The sequence below is a fragment of the Pleurodeles waltl genome, chromosome 11, assembly GCF_031143425.1.
Source record: "Pleurodeles waltl isolate 20211129_DDA chromosome 11, aPleWal1.hap1.20221129, whole genome shotgun sequence".
NCBI lineage: Eukaryota > Metazoa > Chordata > Amphibia > Caudata > Salamandridae > Pleurodeles > Pleurodeles waltl.
Genome location: NC_090450.1, coordinates 819,281,120 through 819,304,628, shown reverse-complemented (window position 1 = coordinate 819,304,628; position 23,509 = coordinate 819,281,120). Strand labels below are relative to the sequence as shown.

Below are 23,509 nucleotides of genomic sequence, written 5' to 3'. Positions count from 1 at the left end.
AAATTGGACAGGGGTAGATTGGAGTGGGGTAGATTTGGGTGGAGCGGGTAGACTGGAGTGGAATGGGGTAGACTGGAGTAGGATATATTAGGGTTGATTGGGGTGGAGTGGAGTAGATTCGGGAAGAGTGAAGTGCAGTGGATTGGGGTAGAATTGAGTGGAGTGGGGTAAATTGGAGTGGAGTGGGATACATTGGAGTGGGGTAGATTGGGATGGAGAAAAGTAGATTGGAATAGAATGGGGTAGATTGGAGTGGAATGGGATAGATTAGGGTAGAGTGGGGTAGAGTGGAGTATGATAGATTAGGTGATTGTGGTAGGGTAGATTGGAGTGAGTTGGGGTAGATTGGAGTGGAGTGGGGTGGATTATGGTAGGGTAGATTACAGTGAAGTGTGGTAGATTGGAGTGGGTTGTGGTAGATTGGAGTGAGATAGGAGTGGGGGAGTTTGGAGTGGTGTAGATTAGGGTAGATTGAAGTGGAGTGGGGTAGACTGGAGTGGAGTAGGTGGGGGTGGAGTAGGATAACGTGGGTGGTGTAGATTGGAGTGAGACAGAATGGTTAGGGTTGGGTAGAGTGCAGAGCAGTAGATTTGGATAGATTGGAATAAGGTGGATTGGATGGGGTAGACTGGAGTGGGGTAGATTTGAGTGGCATGTGGTACTATGAAGTGAAGTGGAGTGTGGTAGATTGGGTAGAGTAAAATGGTGTGTGGTAGATTGGGGTAGAGTGGAGTGGGGAAGACTCGTGGATTGGAGTGGTGTAGAATATGGTAGAGGGAAGTGGGGTAGATTGGAGTTGAGTGGAGTATAGTTGGATAGATTAGAGTGGAGTCAGAAGTGGAGTGAGGCAGATTGAGAAAGAGTGGAGTAGACTGGAGTCGGGTAGATTGGGGAGGGAGTAGATTGGGGAGAGGGGTAGATTGGGATGGGTGGGGTAGACTGGAGTGGGTTTGAGAGGGGTAGATTAGGGTAAATTTGAATGCAGTAGATTGTGCTAGATTGGATAGGGGCAGATTGGAGTAGGGTATATTGGCTGCAGTGGATTGGAATAGAGTGGAGTAGATTTGAGGAATGCAGTAGATTGGGATGGAGTTGGGTAGATTGGAGCAGGGTAGGGTTAATTGGTATGATTGAGTGGACTGGAGTAGATTGGGCTGGAGTGCCATACACTGGGGTAGAGTGGAGTGGGGTAGCTTGGAGTGAGGTAGACTGCAGTGGAGTGGAGTAGATTGGATTGTAGTTGAGTGGATTGGGGTAGATTGAAGAGGAGCGGGTAGATTGGGTTAGTATGGGGTAGATCGAAGTGAGTAGATTGGAGTTGTGTTGGGTAGATTGGGGTGGGTGGAATAGGGTGGGTAAATTGTGGTGGGGTAGATTGTAGTGGAGTAAAGCGTGGTAGATTACAGCAAAGTGGAGTGGGGTAGATTGGTGTGGAGTGGGATAGATAGAAGTGGTGTAGAGTGGAGTTAGGTAAGCGGAGTGTAGTGGAGGTGCACAGAGTAGAGTGGTGTGAAGTCGAGTGGCATGGCATGTCGCAGAGTGTCTTAGAGTGGTGGGGTCTAGGGTGGAGCATTTGTCATAGAGTGGTGTGGAGTGTCGTAGAACCGAGTGGCATGGCATAGCGTGGAAGAGCATAGGGTGAAATGGTGTAGTGTACAGTATGCATGGTGTAGTAGTGCACTGCCATTACAAACAACACATTTTCTATTGAAATTACCACTACATTTGCTCTGAAATACAGTTTTACTGCACACAAACGATAATGTGTGCAAATGTCCTCAACTAGTGTAATGATATTTTTTATCACATTCAAATATTTGTTTCCACCACACTTCAGAATTACATAAAGTGCTTCATTTGTACTAATTCTGATATATTCTGAGACAATACCACAGTCCTTTTTTGTTGTGTGCTAGAAAAAAACATCCTACACCCTCTCTTCTTACTCAGTAGGATTGTCATTTTATTTTACACATAAATTCTCTCACTTTGAAGTCAGAAAAAATAAAATAAATACCAAGCTCCCTGGATGAAACAGCCTGACATTTGGCCTCTAGTAATTTTGTGTCACCGTTTTTCGGTTGCATCCGGTGATTAGCTCGTGCATCCAGCAGAATGTGATTTGTTGGCAATCAAAGCCTTTGGATGAAATCCTGTGATATGAAAGTATTGCAGTGATTATTTGGAATCCAGACACAATAACATTAAGACGTTTATGTTGGTTCAGATGAAGTTATCCTATAAGGGATTTCATATTGGTCCATACATGACAAATTCTGTTTATGGTCCTAGCGGTGGTACTGGAATACAGGGAGTTGGATATCAGGGCGGTGGTCAGATGGTGCAGGTTTTGGATGGTGTCCCACAAGGTAGGTGGTGCGGGGAGTTGGTTGCTCTAAATTCGGGTATGGATATAATTATGTTGAAGAAAACTACGCCATGTCATTATTGTAATAAGTTGAGCAGCTAGAAGCAGGAATGCCAATCAAATCCAAAAGTAATATAATTTGATGGCCAAGGGCCTAATGTGAAGGTTTTGCCGACTCCAACTATGAAATGCAAAGACCTTCAAACCCTAACATGCAATAAACCCCGTTAATGCAACACAACCTAATTAGCCAGATGTTTAATGGTGACCCAAATTCCAGAGTTCAACAGAACCCCATCCTGAGTCCAGAGACCTTCCAAAAGTTATCCGTCTTCAACACCTTTGGAGATACAGCATCCAATCAGTCACAATGATGGTGCCTCAGAAGGGAGGAAGATTGCTTGCTTAGAGCAGCCTTTGACATAGACCATATGTAAAAGGAGATTTGAATGGCCACCCAGTGTTCTTTTTAAGCAACATCAGTGCTACCCATTCTACTATAAGGAGAGTGGAAGTCCCACACCTGCCCCTCTTGGAAAAACACATCCAAGTTGCAGGTGCTGCAAACAAACAGCAAGTGAATCCAGTTTCACTCAAAGTCCCTGTGAAATTCGGTCTTCTTAAAGAGGACCATCAGTTTGAGATTTGTGATTCAAGCCCCGTTAATTTTCTGAGCAGATATTTGCTCTAAACTTAACTGTGTGATTTACAGTACACGGCATCCTCAATACATGTTGAGGATGCTGATTTTAAATTGAACACAGTGAAGCCCATTGTTGGGCTATTCCATGTTATGAGAAAATAGAATCTATCATCCGACTTAAAGGACTTTGCGAGTAGGAAAAATGCTTATTTCAAGCTTCCTGCAAATTGGAAACTGGAACTTATATTTAGTGTTCCCTAAGGAGTATCAAGTAGATAAATTAGATGACCAGGGAATTGGGCTTCCGAGGAGAGCTTCACAGATAGTAGGCAGTATTTTTGGATCCTTAACCCCCTCTCTAGGAGTAGTTTCCAATTACTTGATTAGAAAGCTGTCTACCTTAGGGGATAAACCCACAACCAGTACAGCTGGTGCCCTATTAGCTGTCAATATAGAACTGGTTGCTATTAGAGCTGGTGCTGTCTTGAATCCCATACCTATATAGTCTGGCTGGTGTGTAGTAAACTTGATTAACGTATTCAAAATGTATTAGCCTGTGCCTGATATTCAAAGATATTGTTTTGGTTACCGAACAGCAGTACTGCTACATTTTATCATCCATGGCTGTGCCTAGATCCCCCTGCCAAGCCTGTCAGGCCTTGGACATTCCTGGGCTGCACGTATTCTGGGTGCAAAAATATAGTCTGGATATTAAATGTTGAGGTTCAGATACTTGTAGCAGAGAGGATAAGGCTTTAACAGTAGGCGGTTCCAGGATTTCTTCTCCAAGTCCCTAAGGGAATGCTTCACCCAGTAATAGTAGAAGTGCATTAACAGTGTCCTCTGAGTCCCACCCTATTGCACGGCCTCCCAAACACAAAACTTCCCTTCCACTCAGAGTTCTCCCAATGCTCTTAGTGCTCCCTGCTCCTGTGAAATTGGGAACCGTTTGCACCAAGTCAACGGTATCAGTGGGGAATATAGAAGTGGTCCTGACAGTTTTTCTAGCACTCTATGCCATGCGCAGAGTCACATTTAGTTAATCTAATACCATGTATCTTTTAATTGGATGTCCAAAAAGAAACTCTTGTAATATGCAGGGGATTACCGATCCTCGATCTATTCACACGTGCAGTAGATTGTGTGCTCCGTGTATCCAGTAATGAGCATATTGTGACAGCGCCGCCCAATAGTATGCCTCTAGATCAGGAGCGCTAAGGCCTCCCATGTCATACAGAAGAGTTAAGGTCGGCCATTCCACTCTGGGTTGCTTTCCCGCGCAGGCTAACCATATCATCAGTACCCTTATTGAGTACCATTGGTATGTTCAAAAAAAGGAATAGGAAGTGCGGTAAAACCACAACTTTCATGATCGCCACTTGTACTACGAGTGAGAGTGGCAATCTGATCCAGTGATCCACTGCATCTGCCAGACATATCGCACTACCATAGTTCTCACAGAGAAATATTGTTGGGTCGGTGTGCACCTGTATCCCCAAGTATCGCACTGACTCCTCTGTCCATTGCAATGGGAATTCCACAGGTATTGGCCTCGTGGCACACGTGAGTGGGAACACAACAGATTTGTCCCAATTCATCTTGAGTCCAGCATGTCCTCCAGACAGTACCACTTCCCTTAACATGGGCATCAGGTTGCGTTCAGGGTCCCGGATGTACAATAGGGTGTCGGTGGCATATGCTGATATAATAAGGGTGTAATGCAGAAACTACAGCCCTCTATGGGAGTGATACTCTCTCAATGCACAAGCCAGTGGCTTGGCTACCAGCGCATACAGTAAGGGGAAAAGGGGGCATCACTGCCTGGTCCCCCTTTCTATAATGATTGGTGCGGTTATTATGGCATTTACTCTGATGCGCGCCACAAGCTTTGTGTACAGCACTTTGATCAAATGTAGAAAAATGTTCCCCGCCCCTTTGTGACGCAGTACAGCCTGCATAAAGCCCCACTCTATGGAGTTAAAGGCTTTTTCCAGATCGAGAAAGACCACCACTGACTTGGTTTCCTGATCTAGTTGCTGCATTGCCCCAAACAATGGCCTAAGGTTAAACATTATTTTACGCCCCAGAATGAAAGCTGCCTGTTCCACACCTACTCCCGGAGGCAACTGCGGCGAGAGCCGATTGGTCAAAACCTTGGCGTATAATTTCACATCAACATTCATGAGCGACAATGGCCTGTAAGAGGAACATTGATCCGGTGGTTTACCCAGTTTCTTTAACACCATCACTAATGCTTTCAGCATAGTGGAGGGAATGCAGCCATCTGCAGCCATTTCCTAGAAGAGATTACTAGATGCGGTATAAGCAAATCCTGGTATGCCTTATAGAAGACCACTGTTAGACCATCTGTGCCTGGCGCCTTCCCTGCTGGCATATCTTTGAGTGCTGCTCTGATTTCTCCAGTGGTCTGTGTTCTACTGTGGGCCATTTCATGGCGATATCGGTCAGGAGATCTATCACTTCTTCACATTACTGTAAGTGCAATCTATGTAGGTCGGTATAATATCTACTAAAGCGCTCCGCCACCTGCCCAGGTTCCCTCAGAATCTGCCCACTTTCGTCCTGGACTTGTAATATGTTTTAGTTTTCTCACTTAGGTCACATGAGGGCTGCGAAAGTGGTGCCCGTCCGCTCTCCCTCACCACACATATGTGTACCTGCATATTTTACTAGATGTGTCACCTCACTTTGTGCGACATCCTGAAATTCCTCTATCTTGGTGCTAATTTCGCCCATAACCATTGTGTTGCTCTCAGATTTCAGTTGCTGTTCCAAACCCGTTATTTCCTTCTCGAGCCAGCTATGGTGACTCCCCGTATATATGCTTAGAAGGTTTCCCAGAATGTAGCGAATTTGGGAACAGTTCCTATGTTTAATGTGAAGAACTCTGCTATATCTTTACCCAATCCCTCCTTAAACTCTGCATCTAGTAGCAAATTGGGTGGGAAACGCCAAGGGAATGCAGGTAGGGGCTTTGTGTGTACATTCAGTTCCAGTAGTATCGGTTAGTGACCTGAGTACGAGCGCGACAAGACCTCGCAGTCCTAGATCCTAGAGGCCAAACACAGTGAGAGTAACCAATAATCAATGCGTCTGTGTGTGTCATAGGCGGAAGAGTAGTGCGTATAACCTGGGACTGTGGGGTACTGATGTCGTCATACATCCAAAAGGCCTTTGCGGTGCATCATCTCTTGGATAACGCGGGCTGACGCCAAGGGTCTGTTCTGGATTTAGTATGCAATTGAGGTCCCCTCCCCATACCTGCGGCAGGTTGCCCCACTGCTGCAGCCTTAATGAGTACATATGATAAAAGCTTGGGTCATCATAATTTGGTCCATATACACCCACCAGGATTATCTCTAAGTCTGTTGCATTTGGCTATGACATATGAATTGCCTGGGTCGGCATAAAGCTCATGCACTCCTATCCCTGTTCTCTTCCGGGTAGCAATTATGTATGCCTTGGTCATGTGATGTGAGGCCCGCAGCAAACACCTGACCTTGCAACCTACTTTGTGTAAGTAGCCCACTGCCCAAGGGTAGATGTGTTTCCTGTGTGATAGCCGCATCCACTTTGTGTCTTTGTAAATAGAACACCACCTTACGGATTTTCCTGTTATTGTTTAGGCCACGCACGTTCCATGTGATCAATCTGAGCGTGTTAAGCCTTGCAGGATTTGCTGAGTGTGTTTGCCTCTCATCTGTCATTATGAATTGTACAGTAAGCTATGACTCAGTGTAATGGTACTAACCCAGTGTGTAGTGCAAATGCAGATTGCAGCCTTACAGTACTGATCAACTTGCACCCCCCCCACCCACATTACACTATCCCCCAACTGGCACAATATTGTATCTCCCAACTGGATCCCTCCCTCATTCCCTTCAAACAGTGTAACAAACCCTATGAGCGGTGCACACATGGGGACAGATTATGCCAGGAGTTCCTGCCATTCCTTATGTGTAAGGTGGCTCCATAATCTGCATCTAAAAATGTAAACAACATGTCACATAGTGAGGCATGGGAGCCGGTGGAGAGGGTTATAGTGAATCCTAATACGTACCATTAAAATGTCCAACTTGTCTCAAATTTATACTCTGGGTTCATTCACCCACTTGCTTTGTTATCAGTTGCGATCCAAGTGCCTGTTGGCACACCCCAGTTAATCCTCACTCCAACCCCTCCCCTTTGCTGCTTACCACCCTCACGTGGTGCACAAGTGTTTGTTCATCTTCTTGAGAGTTCCTGTTCCGACATGGACAGTCAAGGCATTCCACATCGTCCATCTTTGTTTCTGGGTCCTGACTATTCGCTCTTGGTGAATTCTTCCATGCGGCGGTGGCCTCTCATCTGGCTGTGAATTGTTGGAGCTTCTTCGGATCAGTAAAAAAGTGTCCTTTGCCATCTAGGATCACTCATTGCCAGGCAGGGTATAGCATAATATACTCTATCTGGAGTTCTCTAAATCTTTGCTTTCTTTGTTGGAATTGCAACCTCACCTCCTGCACTTGCTGTGTAAAATCCAGATAAAGTGCTATCTCACCTCTCCCGTGGCATAGAGTGCCCTGTCTCTGTATTTAAGGAGTCACGCTATAATCGGTCACAGAGAGGTGCCTGATATTGGACGGGGCCCCGCTGTGCGATGTGCCCACTCCACCACAAACATAGGGAAGAATGTATCTCAGCCCAGTTAGTCTGTGAGTAATTGTTCTACATAGCGTTCCATGTTGTCTATGTTAGTTGATTCCAGGACTCCCACAGTTTATCCATCTTCTTCTGTGCGGAGGCCATGGTAGTCTGCTCATCTTCCTGCCTCTGACACCTGTCATTCCACGCGGTCAAGGTGCTCTGCCTGTTTGTCTAGCCGTTCAGGCATGTGATCCATGCAGAAGGTTAAAGTGTCAATTTTGCCATTGATTTTTGTCAAACTGTGTTGAAAGGACATCAGTATCTGTTTTAAATCCGCCTCCGTCTCCACATTCTCCCCCTCAGTTGCAGAGTCTGGCACTGTGTGGCCCGTTCCCATTGGCCCCGGGGGTCTTTCTCAAGTCAAATTGCAGCTTTGTCTGTAGTCTGTCCGCCTTCCCCATTATGAGGCTGGTCTGCGGGCTCCTGTTGACAGACCCTAACACGTCCTGAATTACATAACAGAAGGGAAAATTCTTCTGTCCCCTCGTCCCCCCCACCCTTGTCCCCCGTGTCCCCCCCACTCCAAAATCTGGGGGGGACATATCCCCCGCATCCCCCACACTTCCTACGCCCATGCGCTAACTCATCCAAGGCTGCTACCTCGCAGCAGACCTCTCACGGGGATGATATTTAGCATCCCCTGTGGGTAGGGGTCCACTCAGTGAGTTTCAGAGCTTGTATGTGTGTGGTATTCACTGTAGTGGACAAACCGTATTTATTATCCCACTCGTGCGCGCCGCTGCAGCAATCAGTGAGCCGGACACGGGGTGATCGTTACACCGCCTGCAGGCACATTGGCAGTCTTAGCAACCTGTCTATCTGTCCTCCCCTGGCTCCGCCTGCAGGAGCGCTTTACGATATATCAGGATCTCACGTGACTTAGCGTCGCTCACATTAGGTAACATATTGGCGGGGGAGCTACTGAGCCTCCCCCATTCCATGAACTCATGTGTAACGTAAGTGTAACGTAAGGTTGGAGTAACTTGCTTTGTGTACATGCCTACATTATGCACGTTTCACAATGGGTGTAATCTATTAATGCCTGCACATACAAGGGATTTGCTTGTGCCTAGTTTATGTAAGTAATGCAAACAAAGTTGTAACTTTGTGGGCATTCAGAAACATTTTGTTTTAAATTTTCCCTTGTTTAAACATCATATTATTTGCCTGACATGTACACTATACCAGGGTAAAGTGTGAGATGCTTCATTGCAGGTATTTACAGGCAATTTGCAGTGTATTTCCCACACTTCAACGCATATCTAAGTTGCACTTGACTGGTCCAGACAGAAGCAGTGCTAAAAGTGCAGCAAAAGCGTGAAATGTTCATAGTGAGCTATAAAACTATCTATAGTGAATATAGAATGCAGTTTTAAAAACTTACATTCCACAATTTCCTTAATGTCAAAGCGTGCAGTGCACAAGTGCTCGGAGTAGGTTGTGAGGAAGGATCATGGGATTAGACAAAGATTTAACCCTGAAGCTCAAACTTTAACTATTCTGAAAGTCTGGCCCATTTTCCTCAGTGGTATTAATCTTTCACATAGAGTGTAAGGAAATTGGCGAGCCGTGTAATTACAAGTATTAAACAACATGGATTAGGCAAAAGCGTTCAAATTACAGCTTTTATTTCAATTGACTCGAAGGGTGGAAAAATCCTTGGGAACCTCGAATTTGCTGCATATGAGCCCTGTTAACAATTTGCTGCCAACAATGGAAGACATAGTGGTTCTTTGAAAGGAAGTTCGGATTGCCTTAGATTTGGGGAATAAATAAAAGTAAACCCGAATGTGTTCGGCAAAAAAAATAACCTGGAATTGGTCAAACTACACCGTTTTGATGTCTGGGAAAGAAATGTAATTCGATTAATATGAAAGGCGTGGGCGTCAGTTCACTGAAATGCCAGGGGTAGCGGAAGTAACGTCACACGCCCTTTCACCTCCACTTTCACTCACACACATGCACACAAATTCACACTTGCGTACACACTCACTCACGTAATCACACTCTCCCCCGCAAACACGCAAACAACATACATTTAAAAGCATTTTTTACTTACCTCTGCTGGCATGGAACGGCATTTTCCAGCTAATTACTCTCCGTTTTTATTACACTAATAGTGAATAATATATCATTATTCACTATTAGTATAATAAATTGACAGAAAACACAGAGCGGAGCCCCAACTGACGCCCATAAGGACGAGTTGCCACTGTGTTCCTGGCACTGAATTTTGCCTCGGAGGCCAGGGTCGACGAGGCGCAAAGGGGAAGTCAGGGGTCGACCCCTAAATGATGTCCATAATGAGACGGGTATAATATTAACAAACTGAAATCTTATTTACTTTTAAATTGTTGACTGCTACGAGAACTCTTCCAAACCCAACTTCAGAGGTTGCCAGTATTTCATTATAATGATATATTTCTAAGTCTAATTTCTATTTCTGAGCAGTGTTAAAATAACCACATGAAACCTCTGTGCTAAACCAGATATTAAATGTTCTACCGCACATTGAAGACATACACTCGACTTGATCCTAAACTAAGAATCAGCCATCGCCAATGTAGAAGTTCAACAAATTGGCGGATCTAACCACACTTCATATTAAACTAAACTAAACAGAACATCACTGCAGTGGAGCAAAAATCCTAACAATGTGATGCATAACAACATGACTAACAACAAATGAAGTCATACCTGCATCACTGGTAGCGAATTAAAAACAGCCTACAACAGCCTTGAAACGATAATTAAAAAGGTGGTCTCGGTCACACACAAGCACAGAAGTGAAGAGATATTCCTCATAGTGTTTCCAACAATAACTAAAAATACTTCATATCAATCCACCCTGGACAATACAGAAAGGAACTATTAAAAGCTGAAATAGACAAAGAAAAAGTAATACCATTCAAATATTCAGAAATGTTAATGATCTGCGCTGAGCACCATTAACACTGGCATTACCTGTACATCCAGCACAGCAGCAAAGTATATATATATATATTTTACCTTAAAGAAACGTATCTGCCTTTGCTTCTCTGGAATTCTGACCTCTGTTATGGTCTGAGCCTTACTCAAAAGCCCTCCGCTCCTATATATTTTCTGAAATAGTTAACCCTTCGACTTCAGGACAGTGCTTGTCAACCTCGAGACTGGCTTGACACTTTGACAGGCCTCTAGGCTGAGCATAGGATTCCGTAAATTATTTTTTACCAGCGTACAGTTAATCAGCTAATACACAAGGCCACTTCGTCTTTTCGTCGGTGTGTTAGATAATAAGTGACTGTGAAGCAGGAAACAATTTTCTTCTGGAAGACAGTATTGACATGTGGCCTTTTGTCCCACAAAAGCAACTGAAAAATGTTTCCACTCAGCTAAATGTCTCCTAAAAATAAAGGTCTGATAATTTGGGACAATTTGGCTGATGGCAGCGTTTACTATGATTTTCACAAGGTTTGTAGATTTTGGGCTAAAACTCCCAAATCAGAAAATCAAGAAGAAATTCTCTTTTTGATCTCAAGTTATAAGACATCTATATATTATGTTTTGCATCCAGCAGGAGAGATAAGGGCTTCATAATACACCTTAGCTTAAGTGAGAAACACAGTAGGAAATGCAGATCATTCACAAGCTCAGCCTTGTGTATTTTGAAAAAAGTTTGCAAGGTTTCCCTTGTGTGAAAAATTGTGTGATTTTCTCCTGGGAGTGCAAGGCTTGAAGAGACTATGGGGGTCATTTTGACTCCGGGGGTCAGTGGTAATGTGGCAGTGGTACCGGCAACAGGCTGGCGGTACATACTGCCACATTATGACACTGGCCAGTTGGCTGAAGCCAACCCGCTCATGTACCACTCCAACCGCCATGGTGGTAGCAGCCGCCGGGCTGGAGATAAGAATCTCCAGCCCGGCGGCCTCTATTCTACCGCCTCAGGCATTTTGACCCTGCCTACCGCCATGGTTTTCGTGGCGTTCGTAACGCCACAAAATCCATGGCGGTAGGCCCTATCAGTTACAGGTAATAGGAGGCTCCCTCACCCCCAAACACTCCCAAGATGCCCCCCACCCCCCTCCATCCACGCTCCTCCCCTTCCAATCCCCCACCCCTCCTATACACACACACGCATTCACATATCCATTCATACATGCATTCTCACACATGCATACACGCACGCAAACAACACTACACATACATTCGCATTCACACACACTCACACATTCATGCACACACCCTCACACACACACACAACACCCCCCCATCCCTCTCCCCTGTTGGAAATCCAATTTACCTGGATCCATGGGGTCTTCTGGCAGAGGACAGGACGGGGCGCTGCTACCGCCAGCAGCGCCCGCCAGCAGAACACCGTGAGGCCGTATTATTTGACATAATACGGCTGGCGGCGATCTACTGGTGTAGCACTGCTGGTGGTAGGAGTGCCACCTTAACGCCATCCACCAGCATGGCCACAGCCGGGTTTCTGCTCTCCTTGTGGCAGAAATCTGGCTGTGGTGATTATTTGGCGGACGGCTGTTAGCTGCGACGACGGTCTTTTGGCGGCCGTAGCCACAGCAGTAGGCGGCATTTACCCCAAAGGTTTTAATGAGGGCCTATGTCTTGCTGGAACAGTAAAACTGCAACCAAGATACACTTTCTTCTCAAACCTATCTTCTGCTGGTATATCATATAACTTCTGAATGCATATGTTCTCACATTTAATCCTCATACCAGATCCAGGCAAGTGCATTCCACGAAAATGTCACATTTTTACCCATCCCTAATCTTCAGCTTTTTCTCATTTCAAAGGAATTCCCACATAATTAGGGGGTTGAGGGGAAAGATATTTCTGGGGTCTGCCAGGGACAGCACAGGTAGCCTTGAAGACAAACCTCACTCTGCTTTGGTCACAGATGTGCATGATGAGCACTGTGGCTCTTCTAGTCACAGCAATCACTGTGACTGGTGTTTGTCTGGGAGTAGTGGAATACATTTCGAGTTTGGGGATGAGGTGTACAGTGCAGAGAGGGTTCTTGATCTGTGAGACAGGCCTATGCCACTATTGGATTGCGAAGAATAAGGTTATCAAAGCAATCCAATGCCCTAGGTAAGTTCCCAGTGAGAGTAGTCAAACATTTTGTAGATATTCACAAGCAGTACCATACTGTCCACTTAAAAACACCCTAGATGCAGGTGACCAAAGAAACAAATAGTACCTGATGAACAATTATTTTGAAAAATCACAATGAAAATAGTTGTAACCACATGATACAGCAACCAAAAGCGCACCAATAGCTTTGCAAACTGATTTGAGAACATGCAGGCCAACCCCAACTAGACTTCTAGCGATCACCAAAACTGACAAGGAAAACCTAGCGCTTCTGGTTGCACAGCTTTCAACACACTACAACATCCACTACTATCACAGCTCAAAGATGGACTCTGAATATACATCTTATAGTTGCTTTGCACCCTTGATCTACAGTAGAAGGTTGTGTAGGCACAACTTTACTTCTCTAAACAACAAACTCACACAGTGCCTCAGTGGTTGGCACTATCTCCAATAAACTTTCCTGTAAACCGGAAGCCTATCCATGAGTTCCTTGTGAGAACCGAGAGGGCTCCAGAACTACACAGATTATACCAAAATATTATTTTAATCACTGACAAATAAACAATGGATTTGATCACACAAAATATACACATCTCACTGTAAAAAAGACTGATGGGAACCAGCTGGTTATTGCTAAGCAGAAGCACAACTGAACTTGTAGAATGCCTCAAAAACAGTTGGCTGGGGGTCAGCGTTTGCATTGTTCAGTACTCCGTTCATCATCCTTTTATGTTGCTAAAGTTTCCCTCAGTGGGAAGGGTATGCCCAGACGTGGATCCTGTGCTCACTGTGCCACTGGATTCAAGCTAGCCTGGCTGATGAAGGGTGATACCCTGAAACCGGTCCCAGGATGCTTGTTTCCGGTCCAGGGAGGACCTGGCTTGGCAGTTCGGGCTGGACTGTTCCCAGGAGGAACAGGGTAAAGACTGATTTGCATATGGCTGGGTCCAAACTGGGGTGGCATGGTAAGCAAAAGAACGATGAATTAAACCCAAATCTGTGACTTGGGGGTGAGTGTTTGCATTGTGCAGCACTCCGTTCATCATTGTGTTGCTAATCTTTAAAGACAACCCAGGAACAATGAAAACTGAAAAAATACTGCACGTGTAATCCAACTCTAAGTTGACCATAGGTGAATGGGTAAACTTGATTAATTCAGAGCAGATTCAACTAACCAAACCCTAAAAACCTCTAGAAACTCCAGGATGAGAACAAAAGGGTCACAACAACTAGAGCAACCATATCGGTGAAAGGTAACTATTGACTTCCTCCTTCCTTAAAGATTGCAAGGTGCCAACATAACATCTGAAACATTGCTAAACTGTGGGTAAAGTTGTCAAGAACCTCCAAGTTTGCACATACCATTCACATTATTTAAAAAACAATGTATTAAAGGTGGAAGCTGGAGTAAGTCAAACACGCCAACACAAATGCAAAATAAAAAATTCGCCCTGTGCGTACCAACTCCCAATTTCACACTGGACCCAGACAGAGAAAACATGAAGAGCGAATGTACATGCCTAAATTACACCCTGCCACCCCTAACCCGCCAAAGATAATGGGCCTATTAATACTGAGACAGCTCCAAATGACATGAATTCACTGCCAACTAGCAAGGCACGAGACTGCACACCTGGCCAAACTAACGCGAAATGAGAAGTGACGTGTTAATCTCTCAGGGTTGAAACGGTATAGAGTGTCACCAACATACTAGCAGGTAATGTCTCTATGTGCTGGTATCTAAGCTACGATCTCCAGAGACAAGGAGGGGAGGTGCCTGCTGAGAGAGTGAGAGAGAGGGATCAGGTGCCTAGGGCTCGGAAAGGGTTGATGGAGAGACATACCTGATTACTGAGGATAGAGCACCGCCAGGGCCCTCGTCGGGAGGCCAGTGGCCACTACTGCTTGTACCATCCATTGCCCCTGCCAACGCTGCCACTAACAGTACAAACCAGAGGCGGCTGGTGAAATTTGAAATTGGTGCGGCGTAAAAACCTGCCTGAATTCTCACAGACCAAATCAGTCAGTGAAGCAAGGGAACTAAATTGCTGTAAGAAAAAATCAGGGACGTTCTCCCGCTCAAAATTATTTTTACAATTTTTGGATAAAATGTTACATTTTATGCCGTATTTTGCCAAATAAACTGGCATGACACTGGTGAAAGGGGCATTCTGTCACATGCCCCAAGGTATCATGCAGCTGTTTGCATTGTATTCTGCATTTGCGCTAGAAACCCCGTGCTTTTGTGTTGGTAATGTTATAAATGTGGAGGACCGCGGTGGAAATATTCTTTTAAAACCGAGAAAGTATAGTTGCAGTTATTTGCCACCTGATCTCAGCTGGGGGTGTTGGTATGTAAGGTCTGAGTTTAGATGGGTGGAGTGGGCTGGGAAGGAAGCAGAGATTCCACAGGGGAATTCTGCTTCACACCTCAGTAAAGTGCTGTGTTGTCGCTGCCAGTAAACGCAGTAATGTTCTAATCTATCTCCAGGGATAGAAGTGCCTGGTGTGGGCCCACTTGTTACGAAGCACTACAATAGTGTACATCTTCGCGTATGAAGAAAGACAGGCCTTTGGCCTCCAGAACAGTCCAACTGTAGATGCAAGGCCCAACACCCCCAAAACGTCCTTACTTACATCGAGCTGCATATGGAAGGCTGCAGCCCACCTGTTATGGCAGCATCAGGTGCCCATGCACAGTGCCAGATCGTGTCAGGCAGGCACGAGGTGTGTGGCGGCGGTGGTGGGGGGCTGCATGTTTAGGGGGCTGCTTCCCTGACGCACAGTCACCAGGCACAATGACAAGCGTTCAAGCGAGCCCAGCAGAAGGCTTTTACGCCAGTTCGGTGACCATGAACACGACGAGTTAAAAACCTCTGGACACCTAGAACACCGCTATTCCATAAACAGAAATAAACCCATTTGCTCTTGATCATTCCCGACTGACTGTATCTAGTTCACGTATTTTTATTTCGTTGAAGGGATTGTATTGGGTCCCTCTGTACCGTTTTCCATTGAAAGCAACGTTGCAATAATAGGAGCACAAACAGATCAAACGAGGACACAGTGAGGTAGAAATTCAAATGAGCCGCGCGCTCACACAGGGAGCCTGGACTGTCTGTCGCAATAAGACAGACAGTACAATGGAAGGTGGCCAAATGTGTTCCATGACGCGAGCTCACGAGCCGGGTGTGCGATGTGTTCCTTCTGAGATCATCTTATAGCAGCCTGCTTTTTGATCCTCTGCACTAATATTGCTTCTTATGGTAATTAGGCCCATATTTATACTTTTTTAGCGCCGCATTTGCGTCATTGTTTTGACGCAAAAGCGGTGCAAACTTCCAAAATACAATTTTACAGTCACTTCCTTCTGTCTCTGTCCTAGAGCTCACTGCGGCATAAATAAATATCCAGGTGACTTTGCCCACATGAAATCACAAATAGTGATGGTGAATGCAGTGCTAAAAAAACGTAGATACTGCAGTCAGCGAAAGAGCCTCATCATGCTGCGTTGACTTTCCTTAGAAAAGCCAATGATCCTAACCAATCTCAGAGCTTCTCTCATGCTGTTTTCAGCATGAGAGAAGCTTCAGGATTGATAGGAGCAGGCTCATGCAGCACTCCTTTTCTGACTAGGGACCTGTGCCTAAAATTCGCCTGGCTGTAAGACAGTTCAGATTGGTGCGGTCTGAAGTGTGCATGTCAGGCTGACCATCGCAAGACAGCCAGCCAATCCGACATGTGCACTTTAGTTTTTGTCATCATCTCTGCTGCCAGCCTCCCAAACATCATGAATCATCCCCAGCCTGGAGCTCAAGCTGGAACAGCACATGCACAGAGCTTTTTAATAAAATGGTAATAACCATTTTATTCATTTACATTTGTTGCTGCATGTCGCTTGAAGCAGGCGGTGCAGTGCTCCTCCTCCCCAAAGCAGGAACCACCGCTGGTACCAACACAACTACTAACTCTCCTACAAGTGTGACAATTCAGACTATTCCAAGCCCCCAAGCTATCACAATGGCTTGGGCAGCAGTTGTTAGTAATTTTTAATGTATATTGAATTAATAAATAAAAGTTGCTGTATTCAGCTCTAAATTAGGCAAACAGCTCCACCATGTGGCAGACGGTCATACGTGCCAATGTTCATAATTAAGTGCTGGTGCTGAGCCCCAGAAACCACCAGCTCAAATTAAGCACAGGGTTAGAGTAGTGGGAGGCAGACATACACACTTGATAGTTGTAAAAGTGATACATGTGCTGGGTGGGGGAGAGGCAGGGGCTGGATGCTGGGGTAAGAGACATGCTGGTGGAGGAAGGTGGTGAGAGAAAGGAATCTGTCAGTTAAAACGGGGAACAAAAAGGACAGATGGTGATACCTTTGTATGATAGAGGGGAGGAGGCTCAAAGCACCCACTTAGTAAGAGGGGAGGGACAAACAGTGCCTGGAGAGGGGTGAGTAAAAAGGCAGCAATCTGCAAGTGAGGGGGGACGAGAAACATGCACCTTCTTAGTCATGGGGGTGAGAGAGAGAGACATCTATCTCTCTCACAGAGAGAGAGCGATTTACTTTTGAGAGAGAGAAGTGCCTGGAGGAGATGGACAGGGGGTAGTGAGGCAGTATTTTCAGATGAAAAGGTGGCAAAGTGGGGTGAAAGAAACAGGAGCATTCTGGGGTTTGGGGATGAGGGGAAACAAGCACCGGCTGGTGAAGAGAGGGTCTTCAGATACAACGCAAAAACAGAACATATATCAAGCAATATGCAATTGCAGAAGTAGATAACCAGGAGTTCTCCTCCCTCAAGAACCTGGGTTATCTAGCTATTTCAGAACACTTGCTGGTACTGGGTAAACTGGTTACTTCAGTCTCTCTCATACTGGGTTATCTGGTACTGGGTAATCTAGCTACTTCAAAACTTTCTCTGGTACTGGGTTATTTAGCTACCTTAGAACTCTCTCTGGTACTGGGTAATCTAGCTACTGCAGAACTCTCTCTGGTACTGGGTTATCTAGCTACTTCAGATCTCTTGTATTTAGCTTACTTCAGTCTACTCCAGCTATGTCTAGAGCCCAGGTACTTGGGGCTTGTCAGAGCCTATGTTCATCTGTCTTCTCCAGAGCCCAGGCATTGTGCCTATTCACATCCTTGGATTTAGCCAATTCCTAATCTGTGGCACTTGGTCCACTCCAATCCACTGGTACTTCAAGACCCTACTACCCAAACCCTGAGTTCAATCAATTAATCAATCAAAAAAAATTATAGAGCGCTACTCACCCGTAAGGGTCTCATGGTGGTGGGGGGGGGGGGGGGGGAAATAGGAGAGGGGGGTGCCATTTTACTTTTCAAAAAGCCATGTCTTGAGGTGTTTTCTGAAGGACAGGAGGTCCTGGGTCTTGCGAAGGTTGATGGGGAGGGAGTTCCAGGTTTTGGGGGCGAGGTAGGAGAAGGATCTGCCTCCGGAGGTGGTGCGTTGGATGCGGGGGACTGTGGCGAGGGCGGCGGAGCAGAGGTGGCGAGTGGGAATGTGGAAGTTCACTCTTTCGTTGAGGTAGGCTGGTCCAGTGTTGTGGAGGGATTTGTGTGCGTGGATGAGGACTTTGAAGATGATCCTTTTGTCGATAGGAAGCCAGTGAAGGGATCTGAGGTGGGCAGAGATGTGTTCATGGTGTGGGAGGTTCAAGATGAGGCGTGCGGCTGCGTTCTGGATTCTCTGGAGTTTCTGCTGAAGCTTGACTGTGGTGCCAGCGTAGAGGGCGTTTCCGTAGTCTAGTCTGCTGCTGATGAGTGCATGGGTGACGGTCTTTCTGGTTTCTATGGGTATCCATTTGAAGGTTTTTCGCATCATGCGGAGGGTGTTGAAACAGGAGGAGGTGATAGAGTTGATTTGCTGGGTCATGGAGAGAGAAGAATCTAAGATGACGCCCAGGTTGCGTGCGCGGGTGGCAGGTGTTGGGGGTGAGCCTAGGGTGTTGGGCCACCAGGAGTCGTCCCATATTGTTTTGTTGTGGCCGAAGATGATGATTTCGGTTTTGTTGGAGTTTAGTTTGAGGTGGCTTGCTGTCATTCATTTGGCGGTGTCTAGAGTTCTCTGCCAAAAGCAGGTGCAGGTACTCCCTCAGGTACCACAAACCAAGTTACTATACCCACTCCACATTGGGCATCACAGACCTGCAGCAGGGAGTACAAATCACACCAACCCTCAGGGCCAGCTTGGTGCAACAGTTTTTTGGTGCATGGTGCAACAGGTTTTTTGGTGCACGGTGCAACAGGTTTTTTGGCATCCACCAATGACCTCCTTCTCCACGGATTCCCCCACTACCACCTATCGCTGGCAACCCTTATCGCTCCATAGCCCTTCTCTCACATGCATTTAAATTGTTTATTAGCGCTACTCATACCAATGTAGTGTCAGAGCATGTTATATGATACACACATTATGCAGAGACAATGAATCATACCTGTGTAACTCATTCTATAGGAAATGTTACATTAGACAGTGAGGATTACAAGGTGTAGGAATCACTTGTCATCCATCATAGTAGGCAGTAAATTTGAAGAGTGTTTGTGCCAGAAAAGCACAAATTTAGGATTTAAAAAAGTACTGCAGTGGTTGGGGGTTGGCTTTAGTAGTAAGAATGTATTTGTACTCAAATTAACCCTTTTTGACAACATTAGGATAACGATAGACTGGAGAAAATAAACATAATGCTCTAACCTATAGAATGCTGTTTGCATGCAGCTCTTTGATGACAATTAATAAGTCATTTTGCTATATTGGGATTGTAACTTACGAACTTCAAGTAACAAAAGGATTTCGGTGATAAAGGCAGTTACCCACTGAGCTATGCACATAAGATACAGTTCTCTGATCTGCATAGTACACATTCTTTGCAGCAGGCATGCTAACCCTCTGAACTGCTTTAGGATGAGCCAAACTACCATTAGACAAAACTCTGATCTACTCCTGCAGGAACATTAATCTCCTGAGTTATCTTGATATTTTTATTGTTACCTGAAAACTGGAGACACACAAGGAACTCTGCAGCAGGTGCTTATAAACTCTAAAGTTATTTACAACACAGTGCCCAGCGAGGTCATCGCGAGGTGCGACTACACCGGTCACACCGCCCTAAAGTTGACCCTGCCAACCCCCAAGAAGTCCGGACTGAGTAATGGAGAACTGACCTACACCCAGAGACAATTGACCTTCGGACCGGAGGACATGGTTATACAGCACAGACCCGCACAGTGACACCCAGAAGCTCAGGCTGGATAGACAGCATAGACAGCGCAAGGGAGCGCAGGCATGCCCCGGAGAGAACAGACCTCCACCACAGAGTAGTAATTGGCATCCAAAAAGCCCTGGCTCTCCGAAATCAGTGGCTTGGTGAGGAAGAGCGAGCCGGTTTGTAGAAAGCTCTCGTTAGACCAAGTTATGGCGCTGGGAATCTTAGCTGTGCACTGCATCAGACCACAGGACAGACATACAAACTTCTACAAGATATATACAAAGTACAGGCACGCTACGGCCCATGGTGTCATACATAGAGACTCAGGCATCACATTATTATTTTTTTAACATAGAGTACGTTAAGATGTGAAAACAAACACGTTCATGAATTTAAGAGGCTTTAGATCTTTCACAGAGAGCGACACAAGGGTATAGAAAGCATATGTAAGTTAGAGGCTGAGCAACGTATGTCTGTACTGGTAGGAACACCCAGGGAAAGAACTGTTGAAGTCGATGTTCATAGGTCTGTATCACTTCCTGTCTATCCCTAGTCACTGTCACAAGGACTCACAGCTAGAAGAATGCTGTATGACACATATCAAAGACAAGCAGATGTTTATAGGACAGAAGTATGGACACACTGGAAGGTGAGAAGGGCACACTGACAAATTCATGTGCAAGCGACATATTTAATATTTATTTAATGCATTTTACAGTGGTCGCTACAGATCACGTGTGTGGTGTCACAACACTACTAGAGAGTGAGGCAAACAGTAGACGTGACAGCAGAGTGGGGTGCATGGAGAGGAAGATCAGATAGTGGGGTGTTGTGGAGATCTCAGAGACGGGTAGGATGAGGTCCTCAAGAGACTTTGCAGCTCTACAAAGGGGGTCATTATGGGAAGTGCCTCATCATTTATGGGAGATAAGGTCAGCTGGGTCAGATTTTAGATGAAAATGACACTAGCCGGTGTAGTATGAGTCACTTTTTGTCAATGCGTAGCCAGTTTCAGGTTATCATGGTGAGGCAGCATTTCCCAAACGAGAAATGTTTACTTTGATGGAATCTTGTGTTCGTAGATATGATGGAGTTTACAAACTATTAAAAAAACAGTATAACTTTGTCCTGGGATCAAGGATGAGCAAAATGATGCTATGAAAGTATTACTGTGACGTGCTCCCAGCGGCTTAGACCTGCTGCCAATCTGATCTGCAAATTTGAGAAATTATGAGAACTTCAGATTGGTACAATCTAGGAGCAGCAATCGAGGCGAGAGAGGACAAGGCTATGGTTACAGTATGCTGGACAGAGATGATATGAAGCTCAAACAGCTCTCTGGTGTGGGCATGGAAATGGATTCCTGGGGTTTATGTTAAATAATCACAATTACCAAATACGTCTTCAGTTGTGAATAGTTTATTGTCACTTCCCTTTGGCAGACAGTGTGTTTGGTCTCCTTCTGGCACAGCCAGTTGGCACGCGTTCAGTTTTAAGTTGTTGGCAGGCGTCTGAATAACATGTGTACATCTTGTAAACTCTTCAGCTGAATGATAAGTTGTTCGTGTCAGTTCTTTACATAGAAATATAGAAATGCAGGTACTCACTCTTTAGAGTCCCTGTCTGCTTTGATGTCATAGAGAACCTGTTCCCTTATGACAAGTGCCGGTACTCTCCTACTAAGTGAATTGCAGAAGTGCTGAGAAGTGCAGGTACTCTCCCTTTTAAATTAGAGAAGTGCAGGTACTCTCCCTTTCAAATTAGAGAAGTGCTGGTACTCGGTACCGGGCAGCACCTATACATTTAAAGCACTGGTTGGCATACTGGTGCAGTGATAGTCTGCGCAGAGACATTTAAGTCATGGGCAAAGTGAGCAATTGCCCAGGACCCCCATTTTCTAAGGGCCCCTTGGGAAAGGGAACTTTTTCTCTATCTCACTCTAGATATCACTGACCTTCTCTCTCACCGGTGCCATGTAAAGGATTTTTGGAGCCACCCAGGAGACAGATTGCAGCAGTTTTTGTTTCTTTGGTTTCTGAAAGTTGTATTTATATCATGCCAGCCCAAATCATAGCTTTTTAGTCAAGGGACCCCCAAAATAAGTGTCACCCAGATCCCGAAAAATCCTTAAGATGACACAGGGTCTAAGTGATCTAGGTCACCGCTGGGGATGAAAGGAAGGCTGGGAGTGAGTATCCTTGAGTGCTGTGTGAGCTACAGAAGGTTCCAGCTGATGAAGGACAAACCAGGACTAACCGAAAAGGCGGTCGATGGTGTGGATGGGCAGGCAGAGGGCACGACTGAGAGGACATATGAACACTCGGGGGGACAGGAAGGAGGGTTGGGCAGACGGACAGACAGGAGTGAGGGGCAACAGAGTGAATAGTAGGTCGACGATGGATGAAGAGAAAAGAAACGCATATGAATTAGAATGAAGGGTTAATGAACAGGTGGACAGGCAGGAGGGTCAGACACGTGTATACGATGAACAAACCGGGGGGCAACCAGGGTAGGACAAACAGGAAGAGCGGATGGTCGGAGACAGGTGGACAAACGGAACATATGGACAGGATGTACAACGAGGTGTACTGATGGATGAATAAGCATACGGCCAATGAGAGCGGCCGGATGCATGCACTGACAGACAGACAGATGGAGCAGATGGATGGGTACGTACCTTGGCCAACGCTTCTGCTTGTGAAGGGCTGAGATCGCCCACTCTCCCACTCATGGTGTCAAAGGCTGAGGGTCTTCCCGGCTCTCGGTGCTACGGCTGCCTGTCTCCTTCAGTTCCTGCAACACTGGTCTTTTCTCACCGTGTGAGTAACTTTTTCTGTCCCGTCTCTTCCTCTCTCTCAGCTCTTTGTCTCTCTCTCTCATGCACACTCTCTTTAGCATCTAAACCGCACTCTCGCACTGGCCCCGCCTCTCCCCTCTGTGCCCTCTCACTGCCTCCTCTGTTTTCCTCAGGTCGCCCTCTCTTCTTCTTTCCGCCCACTCCGCCCTCTCTGCTCCCTCAGAGACGTCATCTGTTCCGGTGTTTTGTGTCTCCCTGCATTTTGCCCTACCCCCGACCCCCGGCATTGTGTGATAAGTGGTGTCCCATGGGACATGCCAAATGTGTATTATCCGCGTGCGCTGTTTTCGGAACACTTTCTTATTGGACAGATCAGGCGGCTTTTCTGTAGCCCCGCCCGCTCAAGGGGTTGGGCATCGATCTCAGCCCTACCTGTGTAGGGACAAGGAGAAGCAGTCAGCCTCCGAGCTCTACTACTGCTAGGAAACACCTGTAAGCGTTTGGTAAACCCTCAGTGGATGTAAAGCGCTGAGCGGGTTCTGTTTGTTTACCTTACCTTAAGCTCTGAAAACGGGCAACGACAGCCTGTCTCTAGAGTCCAATAAATACACACAATCAAATGTAAACGAGGAAAATAAGCGAAGACATTAATACGGAAAA

At 45.8% G+C, this 23,509-nt stretch overlaps 1 protein-coding gene across 1 annotated transcript in view; it reads right to left on the bottom strand.

Moving 5' to 3' along the window:
* Window positions 1–23,071, bottom strand: part of LOC138266167 (SEC14-like protein 2) — a 157,466-nt gene extending 134,395 nt beyond the window's left edge. The window contains exon 1 of the mRNA XM_069214637.1: window positions 22,730–23,071. Coding sequence (XP_069070738.1) covers window positions 22,730–22,783 — 54 coding nt within the window. The 5' untranslated portion in view covers window positions 22,784–23,071. The remainder of the gene's footprint in view (window positions 1–22,729) is intronic.
* Window positions 23,072–23,509: the final 438 nt, after the last annotated feature.